The sequence below is a fragment of the Aptenodytes forsteri genome, unplaced genomic scaffold (assembly GCF_000699145.1).
Source record: "Aptenodytes forsteri isolate BGI_AS27 unplaced genomic scaffold, ASM69914v1 Scaffold72, whole genome shotgun sequence".
Taxonomy (NCBI): Eukaryota; Metazoa; Chordata; class Aves; order Sphenisciformes; family Spheniscidae; genus Aptenodytes; species Aptenodytes forsteri.
Genome location: NW_008796193.1, coordinates 502,509 through 518,783, shown reverse-complemented (window position 1 = coordinate 518,783; position 16,275 = coordinate 502,509). Strand labels below are relative to the sequence as shown.

General features: G+C 48.7%; 1 protein-coding gene across 1 annotated transcript; it reads right to left on the bottom strand.

Moving 5' to 3' along the window:
* Positions 1-4,658: 4,658 nt before the first annotated feature.
* Positions 4,659-12,733, bottom strand: LOC103906218 (probable G-protein coupled receptor 83). The gene is made up of 4 exons (XM_009288089.1): positions 12,350-12,733; positions 11,426-11,551; positions 9,948-10,081; positions 4,659-5,253 (listed from the first exon to the last, which is right to left on the bottom strand). The coding sequence occupies exons 1-4, from the start codon at positions 12,731-12,733 to the stop codon at positions 4,659-4,661; spliced, it is 1,239 nt and encodes a 412-aa protein (XP_009286364.1).
* Positions 12,734-16,275: the final 3,542 nt, after the last annotated feature.

Below are 16,275 nucleotides of genomic sequence, written 5' to 3'. Positions count from 1 at the left end.
TCTTTTCCAGACATTAGCTAGATAAGCCCTCTGACTGCTGCAGCAAGCCTTGTGCCTGAAGTTCAGCAGAGATGCAATCTCTTGCCCCTCAGTCACTGTGCCTTGCCCAAATGAAACAACATAGCTCAGTTTAGCTTTTTTTTTAATGTTGTGCATCCTATCATTTGCCTGAATGCTGCTGAGAGAGTGCTGCTGTGTTAGTCAGGGCATCCTCAAGTGATACAAGAGCCTCGAGGCAATGGGCAAAGCGTGCGAGGCTTTGAATCTCATTCAGGCATTGATAATTGCCAGTCTAGATAGCTAAGCCATTACGAAGATGCAATACAGTCAGCTCTTACATCATGCCCATTTAGGGGAGAAAAATTCAGCAATGAAGAGATGCAACGATTGACAGATCCAAGGAAAACCAGCTAGGTTATTTTTCACAGCAAGAGATAGCTAACCACATGGATTAGCAGAAGATCAAGGGAGTATGAAGAGAGACCCACTTCTTTGGAATGAGGTCTTTGATTCCTCCAGAAAAAGATTATGAAGCCATTTAAAGAAAGAAAGGAAGGGGAGGGGGGAAATAACCTGAGAAATATTAAAGATGGACTTAACAAGGTTAAGAGGCTTCTACTTCACCCATAGCCACTAGACGTGACAAGGGCTCCCAGAACAGCTCTCCTATCGAAGGGATGATGGGCAGGTTTGACTCCAAGGTTTGCTTGCTGCTTCCCAGAAATTTGGCTGTTTCTGAGGAAACCAACAGCCAGTCTGTACCAGCATTCTTGGACAAACATCTCAAGAAACTATTGAAAATTTCTATCTACCCATCTTGCACTGTAAAACAGCCCTGGGGATGGGATTTAATCCCTGGCTTGGCTCGTACCCCAGAATTTGCCAACAGCAAGGTAGATTTCATTTCAGAATCACAGCGAGAGCCATAGCTTAATATTTCTCATAGAAGATATCAGTGTTAGTGTTGTTGCTATGGTTATTTCATAGAAGCCCAAGATATAATATGAACATTGAAAGAAAACATAGCAATATCTCTTTAGAAACTGTGTGTTTTGTGTGCACAGTGCATCATACAACAGCCTATGGAAAGGCCCACCGAGAGCAACATGCTGTGCACAGGGCTGGAAGTCCATGCCAGCACTGCTGCTTGGGTATCGGGTCACACACAGCTCCCTGAGCTGTTACAGAGAGCTTGGGGGGGGGCAGGATGCGATTTTCCACTTTCTGTTGTTTCTTTGTGAAGTGTTTGCTTTGCAGATGTTATCCAAAGAGCCCTGGAAAGTTTTGTCCAGGGCAATAAAACATAGCAAATAAAGAATATGCTCGTCCCGGATGAAATTTTAGGTGAGTGTTCTTGTTAAACTCTGCATGGTTTTCAGGTGACACCAGTGGTGGTTTTTTGTGAATCTATCTGAATCAGCTGAATGACTGTGAACAGCAAATAAGCCCATGAATCACAGCTAACCAAGCTCTGCGTCTGCCTTATTAAGTGATGGATGCTGCTATCACAGTTCAATTAGCACTACTGCTATGGCACTAGAGAGATGGGTACTCCTTTTTAACTTATTACTTGGCATGCATCCTGTTACCTATCGGCAAATAGTGAATTTAAACCTTGTTTTCTGAAGGGGTCCTGCAAGAGCATGTCAGAGAAGCTCAATAGCCCAGATAAGTCCTCTGGATCCAGAGCAAGCACCAAGTGGGGGTCTCTGTGCCACAGGGCTGTCCCTTCCTGCCCCCAGGCCAGGTCCTGGGTGACTCCATTCTTTTCTCAACCGTTGCTGAACTGTCTTTTCTGTTGATTTTTCATCCCTGTTCTGGACTCTGAGGAGGGGGGGAGGCTTTTTCCAGTTAGTCCTTTTAAAGTAGGACCTCCCAGGACTTTTTTTCTTCCTGTGCCCATACGACACGGCACCTCCCAGGCTTTTTGTGGCCATTGCCCGGTTTGCCCCAAGGCTGCCATCACTCATGTTTCCACTCTCGAAGGAAACTTTCCAGTTGCTGGGAGAAGCCCGTCCACTGTACCTCATAACTGCGTCTCATTTACGTGCTCAGCTCATGCTAAGAACTTGTGCTACAGCAACCAAAGTATGAAGGATGCTGGTTTTTGCAATCTTTGGGGAAAAGTCTCTTAAACTTCTGAAGATATTTGAGTGGAAACAGGCTGCTACATTTCTGTAGTGGAAACCAAAAACTCCATACTGACATCCACCTTTCCACAGGGAAGAAATAATATTTTAATAAAGTGGAATACATGGTAATTTGAGGGCCGTTCACTAAAAGTCGATGAGGAGTGAGGAACAGTAAAAAGACAAATGACAGCTTCTCTTAATAATTAAATGAGGTGATGTTCATTAATTAGAGGTGCTTTTAACATTTTGAAAAACTCACGACGATGTTTTTCAACTGAAAACAGGCCCTGCTCTACACAGAGAGAGGGCAGTGCCTGCACCCAGCAGCAGGCTGCCTTAAACTCCCGTATTCAAGTAATTGTTAGTTTCCAAGTGAAGTGCCTCGGGGATCGTGTATTCATCCATTTCTGGTGCCACTCATGATGCTCTGCTCTCTTCTCCTCGTGCAGATGTTGCAATGTACACCTGAGGTGCAGGGATGTGGCCGAGTGGGGTGAAGTGGCCTGGAAGTGAGGACCTGACCTCCTTTCTCTCCTGTTCCTTCTCACTGCGCAAATGGGGGGGAAAAAAAATCAGTCCTTAGTTTCCCTTCTTTGGTCTGTCTTATCCTCCCCCAGGAACGTGGTGGGAGCATGTCCTTGTCCCTGCCAGCAACCCGGGTCCCCCCCCCACCTCCTCCCCAGGCAGAAGCTCAGTCCAGGCTATCGCCAGGGTAGACTAGGAGCATCCCTGACCCCGAGCAGCCATGACTGCCTTTAAACTACTGAAAACCATCTCCTGGTTTTCACCAACTAGACAAACCCAGAGTCCTCAGCTGCTCCACATGGGACATTTCTTCCAGCCCTTTCACCAGTTTTTTTGCCCTCCTCTGGACGCATTCAAGGACCTTAAATCGTGGGGCCCAGAACTGCACACAGTATTCAAGGTGAGGCCGCACCAACGCTGAACACTTTTTATCCAAAGCAGTTTGTTTGGGTTTTTTTGCTATGAGTACTGTGTTTCCCTATGAATTTCAGGTCTGAGGGCCAGAAAGCAACCACCCCGGCTGGTCCGTACCAGACACCCTCTGTCACCATTGCAGCACGTACTGGTCGCCAGCACCGAGTTTTGAAGGATTACCCAGGAACTGTTTGGGCTCAAAACACACATAGCTTTATTCCTGAAAAAGACTTATGACTACTTAATCCAAAGTCTGGATGGGTAAGTAAGTAATAAATATTTTCCCCGTCTTTCGTCTGTCTTCTCCAAGTAAGAGAATTCCCTTGCTCAAGCTCAACCAGGGAAGCTGAGAGGAGAAGTCTGGCCCCTCTGGTCTTGGTGCAATTTTTAAGAGGGATGGTATGACAGAGAAAGGGACAACACTGGCCAGGCCAGCAGGTCCTTACAGTTCCTGCTTCCCAGTGCCCAGCCACTGCCCCACACGGCTTGAGAAATCATGTAGCAATTCTGGTTTCTTCCCGCCTTTAATGTCTCTTTCCCCTGTCTTTTTCTTTTTTCCCCCTTCTCTCTCATGTACTAAATCTTTCCTTTGTTCTGTGTGCTTTTTTTTCACCTGCCTCCCAAGCGTAGCTAAATTAAACTGTATTTTTCCCAGGACTGTAAACAAAACCTTCCCTCTTAGCCAGAGTCAATTCCGTTGTTTAAATGAAACTCTTTTACAGAAATTAGTAATTACGCAGAATTATTTCATTCTTCATTTAGTGAATGCTACAGCCCTGATGAAATATTTTGTGGCCTTTTGTTTAGTGCCAGTGTAGGTTTATTTCCTGAATTAATATATTTATAATAAAAACAAAAAGGAATTCTCAATGGACTAAATTTGTCCGCCTGAGCGCCACCTGAGGCTGCTGCCTCCGATGCCCTGCGTGCATTCCCGCTCCCCTCTCAGCCGGGGCTGGTTTTCAGCTGCTGGTTCTGCAGCTCCAGAAGCAGCAGAGGGAGGGGTGGGACAGAGCCGGGGCAGAAGGAGCGAGGGGAGGAGGAGCAGCACCGTCTGAAGGGGAAATTGCTGTTGACAACCCTTACCTCTGCTGGGAGGCTTTGGTATAAATTATCTGGTGAAACTCCGTATGGATGGAGTCAACCTGGACGTCCAAGTCCTTCCTTCAAACACATGTCAGAATGGGTCTGTTTCTGTTGCTCTGCAAAGCCCCGTTGGTGCCGTGGCATGTGTTACGAGCGGTGAGACAGGCCAGCGACTCGAGACAGCACGAGTAATGATGGAAACCCAGGTCTCGCTCCCTCTGCTAGTAATAAGATGGGAAACCCCAAAAGCATCATCCTGTCTGTGGACCTCCATGTCCCCTGCTCATATACCTGCTCCTTGGACCACCTGCAGCTGTGGGCTCACAGGGAGGGTGCTTGAGAGGCTGTGCTCCCACTGCACCGAGTAAAGGGGGTACTACTGTGATACAAGTCAAAAGTCAATAGTAAAACACCAGAGCAGCAACGTCGATTCCTGAGGAGAAACGGGGAGATGCCCTTTGATGTCCACCGAATCCAGCTAACTCACCTCAGCCCTTCGGCTCACAGGTCCGTGTTGGCCGTCTGGATGTTTACGGTGGAGCAAATGGTCTGCGAGGCAGGTCCCTTCCTGTACCTGGCCTGCTCCATCCACGCCTCGTGGCAGGGCGTGACCACGGGCGGCAGCATGTTGTCCCGAGTCTGAGGCACCTTCTGGCACATGCAGAGCAGGGACTTGAGCTCCGAGCGGAAGCTCTCGTTCAGCCAGCAGTAGATGAAAGGGTTGTAGCAGGTGCTGCTCATGGCGAACCAATGCAGGGCGAAATAGAGGGAGTTCTTTGTCTTGATGCCTAGACTGGAGATGAGCACCACGTAGCAGTTGAGAGGGAACCAGCAGACAGCAAAGACCACCACCACCAGCATCAGCATCTTGATGCTCTTCTTCTTGTTCTTGTGGTGGGTGATATACTGCTGTGTGGTGATGTCTCCAATGGCATTGCGGAGCCACAGCCTCTTGGCCAGGCGTGTATAGGTGACAGTGATGATTAGCAGAGGCAGGAGGTAAAGAAGGAGGAAGGTAGACAGGTCCAGATACTTCCAGACCAGCTCTGCAGGCTCAGGAAAATCGGGGAGGCACAAACTCCGGACAGTGGCTTCCCTTGAGAAACAAAGAAATACATATATAGCGTGTGGCCATTGCTGTGCAAATGGATGCTGCTAATTTGGCAAACCACAGTGGGGCTTCCACACCACCCACAACCACCTCCTCAGATTTGTAGTACGGACAGAGGAAGGCCAGATATTGCTCATCTCAACAAAACAAAGCTCAGTCAAACCTCTGTTTCCCAGAAAGTCTTCTCATGATGTTCTTTGTGTCTGTCTCACCAAGGATAAGCCTGGCTACTGTGCATCATTATCGCCTTTCCCCTTAAACTGTTGTGTTGTCTGACAAAAGAAATTCTTAGAAAGACAAACTGGAGTTTCCTCTTAGAAGCTGCAGTTGATTTTAATTGAATGAGTCCCTCGTGCCCCCTTAACATGGCAAAAGTTGCCCCTGATGGCCCATTCTTACAAAAGGGGCTACTGTGAAAGAAGCACTGACCCGGCTGTATCTTCCCTTGTGCATGGGCACAGAAACACAGCAGTGCCGGTCTCCTCTTCCCCAAAAACCCAGTGCAGGAAGAAATAGGGCAGTGGGTGAGACCCACCTAACCTGCTTTTCTCCAGTCCCATAGGTGATTCCTACGCACCTGGAAAAAGGACACATTATGCCCAGGTTTCCCTGAATGTGCCCACCCAGAAATCCAGCCCGGGATGTGTTACTCCTCTTGCACACGGGTTGCATGAACTGTTGTCTGGCCAAGCACAACTAACCTGATCTTTCTGGGACACGGCAGAGTCACAGCATGTGCTCGGATCACTGCTGCAGCATGCTCGCAATAGCTCTGACTCGTCTTTGCCGTGTTGGATCTGCAGTCCGTGCCCTACATGGGTACACCCACCTTTCTGTGCCCCCGGGCAGGTACAGGACCCCCTCGGCCAGAGCAGAAAACTGCTGCACCAGCTGGGAAGTCAAAGCCATTACGGATGGAAGCAGAAGGGGCTGCTGGGGGCTGGGGGCCATGTGAAAGCCTCGCAGGCACGACCCCACCTGCCTGGACAGCACTCCTTCTTTCCTGTACCAACTATCCCATTTCCATCAGCTTTTCAGGAGCCCAGCTGTTAAAACCTTATTGATACATCTTAAAACAGGCATGATGATTAGAAAACCTGGTTGCTTAACTCAAGTTTAACTTAAGCCTGACAGTTTAACTTCTGATGGTTAGCTAACAAAAGAACTGAGTTTAACTATATGCAATAGCTTATTTTAACAGCACTTCAGCAATCTGTCCCGTTCAACCTGATGGATCCAGGCTCTGTTCCCATTTTCTGGCTGGCAGTGGCTCTCAGTTGATGCACCCCAGCACCCTCCGCAGAGCACCACGTGTCCCCTCCACATCCCGCAGTGACTGGAAATGATGAAACATTAGGAGAAAGGAACACTCACACATTTATTTCTCGTGGATGTTTTCTCCTTTCCTTTCCTTTTTTTCCCCTCTTTTTCTTCCCCTTATTCCATTTTGCCCTTCTCACGTTAGCCCTTGTCCTCTGCTCACTTGTATTCAGCACAGACTTTAGTCCCCATCAAGCTGCATTATTTGTTGCAGTATTGATTAATATCTTTAATATCCTGTTTTCAACCCCTGGAGCTGGCTTTTGTGCCACAAATAGAAGATTGCTTGAAAACGGACGGCTGCGAGTAGGGCCTGTGCGCGGCTGTCGGAGGGATGACAAAGTGTGGGGGAGCAGAGCCCCACCGAGTGTGGCCGTGGAGGACCCTGAAGACGTTTGTCAAGAGGGGAACTGACGCAGAAGGGAAGATCATCCTCTGTGAACCACGCACCCAACCTTTTCCTCGCCAGGATCCAGCTCACCGTTGGCACGGGCAAGGCCAGCCCCTGCCTGCAGGCAGCTGTACCTGCCTACCTGCATGCTGCAGGGGACCTGCCAAAGTAACCGGAGATCTGGCAGAGGAAGAAAGCACTGCACCCAAGGTGACGCCGCAGCGCAGGGTCAGACCCTCCCTGGCCACGGCCGAAGAGCAAAGCCGCAGGGAAGGAGCAGATCCGACGGGGAACGAGCGGGGCGGTGATCCCTCACACACACCCCCCCCCCGGGAATCGGCCGTTTGGGGAACACCTTGAGCTCAGGATGGTGTCGGGGCTGCAGCCATCAGTGCTAGAGTGCAGCTGAAGGCTGGCGAGGGTGATGCTTCGGTGCTTGCAGAGCCTAAAAACGCATTTGAACAGAGCAGGCAGCAGAGTGAGCCCACAGGTAATCAAAAAACCAGCTGCTGCCCTCACTGCTCCCTTCCCTCTCACCATCTAAAGGAGGGGCGCAGAGCTGTAGAAGAGCCTTATGATTCTTTCAGGGAAGAGGCTGGTTGAGAGCAAAACCAGACAGGATGCTGTATTTTGGTAAATTCTGGTACGACCGTGGACTTGGCCACACTCCTGTGCACTGCAGCCAGAGAGGTTTGATGCCTCTGGGGCCCATGTTCTCCTGACCGCAGAACCCCAACAGCTCCCTGGTGGGACTTCTCAGGAGCTCCTGGCCCTGCAGGAGCTATTACGAGCAATATTACAACTGCCATTTTTATTCAATGGAAAGCAGGGATGAGAATAGCACGTCCTGGAAGTCCTTATATCGCTGAGCTGCCTCATGCCGATGCGAGGCTAGGTTTCCTCTGGCCGTGCTAAAGGATGAACAGAGACAGGTGCTGTGAAACAGATAGTGGCGTTTGTTCATTCATAAGCAATTTGTTCAGTAATACCCTGAACACAGCTGCGAAGCAATGCGAGTACAGGAGTAACCCAGCACTTTGTTTACAAAGTCTAAGCAGTTGAAGATATTATATCCCCCACGGAGGCATCTCTCAGTGAAATCAATCACAAGCACAAGTAAGGAAGAGCTGTGAAGCCCCAGATTACACTCCTGTTTTGTGTAACCTCTCGTATACAAACAGCAATAAAAAGTCTGTGCAGGCAGTCAAACACTCTCCCTGCCATGCTGATGAAGGGAAGTAGCTGTGCTGTAGGAAGAAAGATATTTGTCCTTTATACAGAAGCTCAATATCTATAATAGAAATCTTTCTCCTGCTGCCTATTACTGCCTCCTTCCCCTGCTCCCTGGGACGCCGCTCTCAGGTTGAAAATACCGTTCACTGTAAGATTATCCCCTTGGCCTCAAGTCTGGCATTCCTGCGAAATGCAGGCACCAGCAGTGTGACACACTACCACAAAAACCACCAGTTTGTGTAGCATTATGGACTGTTTTCTAGCCAGGAGGAGTCATAGCAATGCCACAGGCTGGTGGGGACGAGAGGACCAGAGCAGGCTGGGGACCATGGAGGAACAAAAGATTGCAAGGGCAAACCAACCCAAAACTTCTGGTTCTTTATTTCTACTTGGTAGAGAGGGTGACTTCCCAGCAATGAATGCCATCACTAGACCAGCTGGAAGGGGGGGAAGATAAGCTTTTTTTTTTTTCTTTCTCCCCTCTAGATCAGAACCTTCACTTTCTTCTGATACTTCAGAGGTCCTCATGAAGATGTGAAATTCTATTTCATCTCCTTTTAATTGCTTTTGTTGCTGTGTTCAGCCAAGCAAAGAGCTCCCTTCCCTGCTGGGCAAGGCAAAGCAGCACACTGAGACAACTTCGTTTCCCTGACAAAGCACTGTTCCTCTCACCAGCCCTTCACTGCAGAGGAAGAGGTGGAGGTTTCTCTTCTGCTTTTCTTGTTTATGTAATGTTTGGCAGAGGAGCCTCAAGCTTTAAGGAAGGCTGGTCCTGTTCCATAAATCCGGATGAAATGCAAGGAAGCTAAAATGCGTGAATCAGCATATGAGGTCTTGGAGACCTGGGGTTCATGGCCCTGCTGACTCACAAAGGTGGTCCTCTCCTCCCTGTTCTTTCTGTATAGTCTTGCTAATCTCAGTACCAGATGTTCACACCATGAGTTTTATTTTCTTTCTTTCTCAAACTGCAGCTTCAGCTGTCTCTTGCTTCCTTGCCTGAGCAAGTTGGCTAGACATGGTCATCTTAGGTCTAAGGAGCTGTGCGAGTGTGAGGAGGGAAGAGGAAAGGCCCTTGGGAGAAAATGGCCTTCTCGGGACAAAGCCCCTCCTGACAGTATCATGACTCTGGAGAAGGTTTGTCTCACTGTCCTGCCATGCCCCGATCAGGCTGTGCTGGCTGCCCGGCCGCGCCTGGAGCCTGCCACCAGCATGAGGCTGGGAGGTGAGACTCACCACCTCGTCCAGGAGTTTGGGAGATGGTGAAAGCAAACCCAGGTCCCGAGGACATGTGCGCCCTGCAGTGAGCCAGGCGGCTCTTCCAGCGGGCCAAGCCTCTGCTGCGGGAAGTGAGATTTCATCCACACACAAACTCCCACCAATTCCACTATGTCCCTCCCCAAGCCTGGGAGCCCCTCCAGCAGCTCTCACCACTGACAGCCACACCAGCATGAGGCTGGGAGGTGAGACTCACCACCTCGTCCAGGAGTTTGGGAGATGGTGAAAGCAAACCCAGGTCCCGAGGACATGTGCGCCCTGCAGTGAGCCAGGCGGCTCTTCCAGCGGGCCAAGCCTCTGCTGCGGGAAGTGAGATTTCATCCACACACAAACTCCCACCAATTCCACTATGTCCCTCCCCAAGCCTGGGAGCCCCTCCAGCAGCTCTCACCACTGACAGCCACTGCCGCAGAGGGCTATCAGACCTCTTCACGCTCACTTGGAAGGCGAAATAACTCACCTGTAGTTATACTGGAAAAGCTTTTGATAGATGGCATGGGGTAGGGAGAAACAGGTTGCCATCAGCCAGATAACAGAGATGCTCAGCGCTCCCTTCGTTAGTGACATCCTCTGCTTCAGCGGGTGCAGGATGACCTGCAACAGAGACTTCACCGTGACTCTTACCGCACAGGAAAGCAAAGTCCCTTCACCAATGCACACAGCAGAGGCATTTTTTGACATGATCTAATGCTGTTAAGAAAATGACAGCCGCGATTAGGAAAATGTCCTGCTTATTAGAGTGACCTGGAAAATGGGAAACCTTGAACTTCTCAGTCTGCTCAGAAGTGCTTTCAAATAAACTTTTTCCTCTCTTTTGTCCTGTGAGGACCATTTTCCTTAAATCATGGATTACATTAAGTAGTAAAAGAAGATATCTACACAAGTGTCTTCACTTGTTGGTATGTTTGTTTATTCTATATTAATTACATAAAGAAATGTCTCCTGTTCTAGCTGAACCTATGAAGCTGAGCCCTCCTCCCCTCTTTTGAGGCATTAACTCACCTTTTATGAAATTTCCTTTGTTAGATGAAAAAGTAAAGAGCTTATAAAATCTGAGAGTCTGGAAGACACTATTTGACTGATAGTAAAGGAAAGGAGAGGGATTGCTAGAGGTAAGCGCATGGCCTGGGCTGCTCTCTCTTTCCTGTACTGGCAACGCAGCAAGCGTTTATCACAGTGGGCAGCTGACACGGCCTGGCTGCAGGCAGATGGTGGGTACAGTCTTCTCACAGCTCTGAAATGTCCTCCCAGTATTTCCAACAGAGATTTCCCACTCTGCTGCTCCCCTTTATATGGGTCCAGCATTAGTCCCGTAGTTATACCACGGGACTTTAGTCTCAGAATTTCTTTTTACCCAACTGTCATGCAACTTGATGCGGCAAATGCCCAACGGGAAAAGAAGAGCAAAAGAACAAACAGGCAACTAAATTGGAATTTAAGGTCAGGATGCTACAGACTGGTGGTCTATGGGTTTTGGGTGGTAAACTAAAAAGCTTGGAAAAGTTCCCTGTACAGCTGAAGTAACACTTTGCACTCAGCGTCGGCTCTGCTGTCTTTCAAGGCCCCCATGTAAAACAAAGCCTCTTGAATCAACTTGCCCTGCCATACTTGGGGGCTAGGTTGGACCTGGCTCTTTTCAAACTACTTGAACAAGGTGTCCTCACCCTTTTCCACTGAAAGTCTGGGAGTGTCCTGTGAAACCTGTGATGCCACATTTTGTTTTTTCCCTCCTGCCCTGTACCTGGGAGCCCACAAAAGTCCATCAAGCCTTCCTACCCCTGACACGCGACGGGCATCTTTGAATTTAGCTCTAGAGCCTTGTCACTGGGTATGGGTTTAATCCCCAAGATTCAGCCACCTTGAACCCATGGCTCAACTGAGACTGACAGGGGCTTGGGAAGAGCCTCACAAGGGAACGGTGGACAGGCGGCGTTTTACCTGGTGCCTGTCCAGGGCGATGGCCGTCAGGGTCAGCGTGGAGACATGGAGGGAGCAGTACTGCACAAAGCGGCTGACGTGGCACATGGCCTTTCCAAAGATCCACGTGCTGTTCACAAACCGAACCTGAGGGGAAAACAACAGGTCATCAACTAGCAAACGTACTGAAAACAAATCCATGGGGAAACCCTTTGGATTGCACCTGAGCTGGCACATGGGTTTTGGCTGGCTGGCTGGGCAGCTCCACCTGAAACCCAAAGAAAGATTAGCTACGTTGGATTTTGAAACACCTTTACATAAGAGTTTATAAGGTCATAACCCACAGACCAAATGAGTGCTGCTGTCGCAGCCCTCCTGGCCTATTCGTATGAACACCATTTGTGAACAGCGGTAATAACTTTTTGACTATACTAACAGCTATATTTGGAAAAAGTGGACCAAGCTTTGGTCACACAAACCCCCCTCCAGGTCTGGAGAGCTTTCACTGAAGACTTTACCCAACTGGCAGCTCTGAAAAGCTTGACTACTTTCTTCCAGTCACCCAAGTATGACTGGCATTCAAGTTGTTTTGACCCACTAAGTTTTAAGTGTGACTCTAGTGCTCTCCTGCATGTACATTAAAAGTACATGTTCATCCAGACACTTATTCTGCATTCCCCAAGAAGCTCTTGCTGTGGTTTGGTGGCATACTTGGAGAAACTTTAGAGTCTTTTAGGAGATACAGAGTCTAACAGAGCAAAGGGAGCCCTCAGATTGCTGAACAGTGTTTTACTTGCCTGGTAGAGCTGTCTATTGGACTTGATTGTGTTGGGTTCACGCCTCAGTCCTAGAAGAGCATGCATGGAGAGGGTGTGACCACCAGGCAGAGCATTCTTGTGAGAGACTCCTCTCCTGGCTGAAGGGACAGCCCAGTGGGCCACTTACCAGGGTAAAAGGCGTGTTGAGCAGCATGATCATAATGTCAGACACTGCCAGGTTGACGATGAAAAGGCTGGTGGCTGAGTGCATCCTCTTGTTCTTCAGCACCACGTGGCACACCAGCATGTTCCCAAAGAGAGACATGATGATAATGACCGAGTATGCCACGATTAGGAGAGCTTTCACTGCTGGTTTCTGGGATTCCGGCTCGTATTTAGCCAGCTCGGCAAATTTCTCCCACTCGACAATGCGGCTGTCTGTCCAGTTGAAGTTGGTCCTGTTGGTTGCTTGGTAGATTGACATGAGTTTGGCCAAGGAAGAGTAATGATCAAACTCCTCAAGAAACCCCACCATCTGTGACCTGTATGACTGAAGCAGCAAGCGAGCCATGGTGGGTTAACCTGAGCCTTCACTCAGCTCGAGGCCGCTGGGATGACAGCTCCAGCTGACATAGCAAGTGATCCATCAGCTTCAACTGCTTGGTTCTCTAGGAAGCTGGTGAAGATGCAGCTGCCACTACAAACACCACCTTAAAATGGAAAGCCGAAGGGAGTCTCTAAGGTGCAATGGGTTCCCCAGGGGCAGAGGCAGCACTGGGGAGCAGTTCCAACAGGCACGTTGGAAAGGGGCTGGTTTGGAACCACAAGCTCTCAACCCCTTCATACATCAAGAAGAGAGATAGCTCCACAGGCAGGCTGGAAAGAAGAACTAGTTATTACATGTAGCAAATGTAGGAAAACCTCAGGTGGGGTTTGAAGTTGTTTTAATCCCACATCAGCTTTTTCTTCTTTGTTCTCACCTGAGTCCATTTTTCCTCCAAGTTCCACAGAAGGCTGCGCTGTTGGTGCTTTCATCCTCTACTTCAAAACACCCGGTTCTTTTCTGTTGAAATGTAAAGGCAGAGCCATTTGGGGGATCATTTTTAAGAACAGAGGTAGCTTTTGTCTGCATCTAACCCCAGCAATTATCCTGAAGTTATTCAGAACCTGGAAATCACATCAGAAGTTGACTTTAGTCTATCTCATATTTTCTCCTCCAAACAACAACTGAATTCTGCTTCCAGTGTTTCAGTTTCAGCGAGAAAATGGTCTTTCCTGCAAAAGGCGACACTTAGCAATAGAGGCATGCAACTCACAGAGGAGCCACTTACACCGTACACAAACAAACAAACACACAGCACTAGATACACAAGAACAATTCCCTAGAGACAAAAATCTCTGCTTCCTCACCTTTACCAATATCCATTTTTAGATATTTCTGGTGATTGTAGCTTGCATTGATCTATTGATGTTCGGTGGAACTTATTAACTGTGCACAACAGTATTTACAGATATGCTACACAGGGGAGGAGAAAGTAATTTAGAAGCTCTGTCGGGTTCTCCGAGAGGGTGGCTGGTTTGTTTGGTACATGCCATTCCCATCAAGCCCCATGGCTGTGTGCACAAATCAATGGACCTCACATGGTGTGAGGGACTAATAAGCAGAGCTTTCAGAGCGCTAAAAGGCTCCCTGATACCTTCCCACACAGCAGACTGGCAGGCTACCCAGGGCAGCCAGCTCGCTGCGTGGCAGGCGATGGCCTGAAGCAGACATCCAGCAGACTCCAAACCAACACACCACTCAGTCACGGCGGTGGCCTCAGCTGCAAACACCACCAAGCAAGAGTCGGAGATCAACTGTTTTCTGCCAGAAATAAGGTGCAGGGGGCTGAGTGTGTGTGTGTTTGTACCCATGCTTTCCCATATTACAATCTGCTTTGGCTTGTCTGCTTACTCTGGGGAGTGTCAGGAATACTGGAGGACCTACGAGAAGATGCCTCTCCAAAGCACATGGATGTTGAAGCAACTTGGTGGGGTGGAAGGAAGGAGGAATCATCCAGGAGACAGAGAGAAGAACAAATCTTGAAAAGAGGCTGTGGCTTTTTCCTGGGCAAATTTATGAGTGAAAGAAGTCTGGGTAGGACAGAGAGCATGACAAATGCTCACGGATTCTGCTAGAGCAAAGCAGCTGTAATGCAGCAGGTAATTCAGCTCCTCACTGTTCTCCCAGCGCTGACAGTATTGGGAGCATCAGGACCAGCCCTAGACCAGGTCGCAATCTGACTCTCTCACAAGACGTGAACCTGGGGAGCTGCCCTGAAACTGGGAGCAGAGCTGAAACCAGGGAAAGGGATCATTCACCTTGTTTGAAAAAGATGGTTGGCACACGGGACTCATTGCAGTGAAACATCTCTGGGACTAGGAGCTTGGCACGAGTCAGAAAGGACTTAATGCTTACACAGGTAATGAGAGAATCCAGAACTACATCCCTCTGGGGTTCTGGGGCGGGCGAGCAGACGGGCTCTCCACTCCACTGAGGGCCTTAGGAGACCTGCGAGGTTTATCCCACGCCTGAGTAAGGCGCACAGGACTCCACACCTCTTTATTGCCCGCTGTGGTATATACTGAGGATGTCATTCTTTATGGTGCATGGCAGCTCTCAGTGGGCAGTGAGAGGGACCTAAGGGTAATGCAGCATGTGTGTAACAAAAAATATTAGTTTAGTCAGCTCCAGCTGAACCACTTTGATCTCTGAATAAGCACAGCTGGGATATTCATGCTACACTGAAATGCCATCACTGAGCTTGAGAGAGGATGCTGTGGTGTGACAGATGAAACCACCTATTGCCTTCCCTGCATCAATTTACATTAGGTTCTCATGTGGAATCTTGTCTTTGCTGCCATGAGATGAGGCCGAGTTTCAAGAAACTGCTATAATGCATGGGTCAAATCAGGTTTGCAGTCCGTATGCTTCAGACTGGTGGATAGCAAGAAGAAACCTTGTACAGATTATTCAATTTTAAAAAGCCAAACAGCTTTTCTCAAGTGCCCATGTGTTTGAGAAGCCCATTTCTGTAGGACCTGCACTCCTGGGTAGCTCACAGTGATCAGGGAACCATGGCCTTAAATGTGGATGATGAATGGGGACATCTCTTCTTCCTTACTACATATAGCCATTTCTCTTGTGCCTATGTCTAGGTCCCTGTACAATCAAACAAAAAAGCTGATCCATCTGAAAATTAAATAAATGGTGTTTTCAGCTGGATCGGTTTCCTGACCTGACCCACTGCATGGCTGAACCTTGTTCTTTCCAGGGAAGGCGCTAGGAACAAATCATAGAATATCTCAAGTTGGAAGGGACCCATAAGAATCATCGAGTCCAACTCCCTGCTCCTCGCTGGACTACCTAACACTAAACCATATGACTGAGAGCATCGTCCAGACGCTCCTTGAACTCTGACAGGCTTGGTGCCGTGACCACTTCCCTGGGCAGCCCAAGGAGAATGGAAGAGCTTAAGGTGATGGAGCTGTAACCTGGTTTTCTAACACGGAGTTTCTCCTCAGATCTTTCTGTATCCAGTAAAACATTACTTTCAGTAACTGTTGAAGCTCTCGGCATTGGCTGCTGCCTTGGACAAGACCACAGGTGCAGCAGAGAGGACTCTCCTGAGAAAGGGTGTGTTTAAATGCTGGTTATCCCGCTGAGTTGAAATACTATGGTTTCATCCAATAAGGGAGTTTAGCTTTCAGTTTTTATAACTTGATATAATATGAAGGACCAGAGAGGAAGACCCTACCACAGTACAACTTTTCCTGGCTCTTCCAGTATATAGTTCAAACAGGCTGGCTGAATACTCCTAGCTGCTTCAGCAACAATTTCTTCCTGATGCAGAAACGTTAACCTTCCACTCTAACAAATTTAAAGACATCCTTCCAACAACAGTCTGCCAAGCGGTTTGAATCCTGAGTAGAAACCGACGTTTCACCCGCTGAACCAGATAAATCTTTACATAAGCGTACACACGTTGCAAGCGCGAGTTGCACACAGTTCCCCAGCAAAACCCAAGGAGAAAAAAAACCCCCGCCACTTACCCCCCCGCCATCCGGCCGTTT

What these genes read in the sequence shown, in the direction of transcription:
- LOC103906218 (XM_009288089.1), bottom strand. Translation starts at nt 12,733, where the DNA reads ATGGCTCGCTTGCTGCTTCAGTCATACAGGTCACAGATGGTGGGGTTT. An exon ending in TCGCCCTGGACAGGCACCAG is followed by an intron (nt 10,082 to 11,425) that starts GTAAAACGCCGC and finishes TCTCTGTTGCAG; the next exon opens with GTCATCCTGCACCCGCTGAA. An exon ending in CTTTTCCAGTATAACTACAG is followed by an intron (nt 5,254 to 9,947) that starts GTGAGTTATTTC and finishes TTGTTTCTCAAG; the next exon opens with GGAAGCCACTGTCCGGAGTT.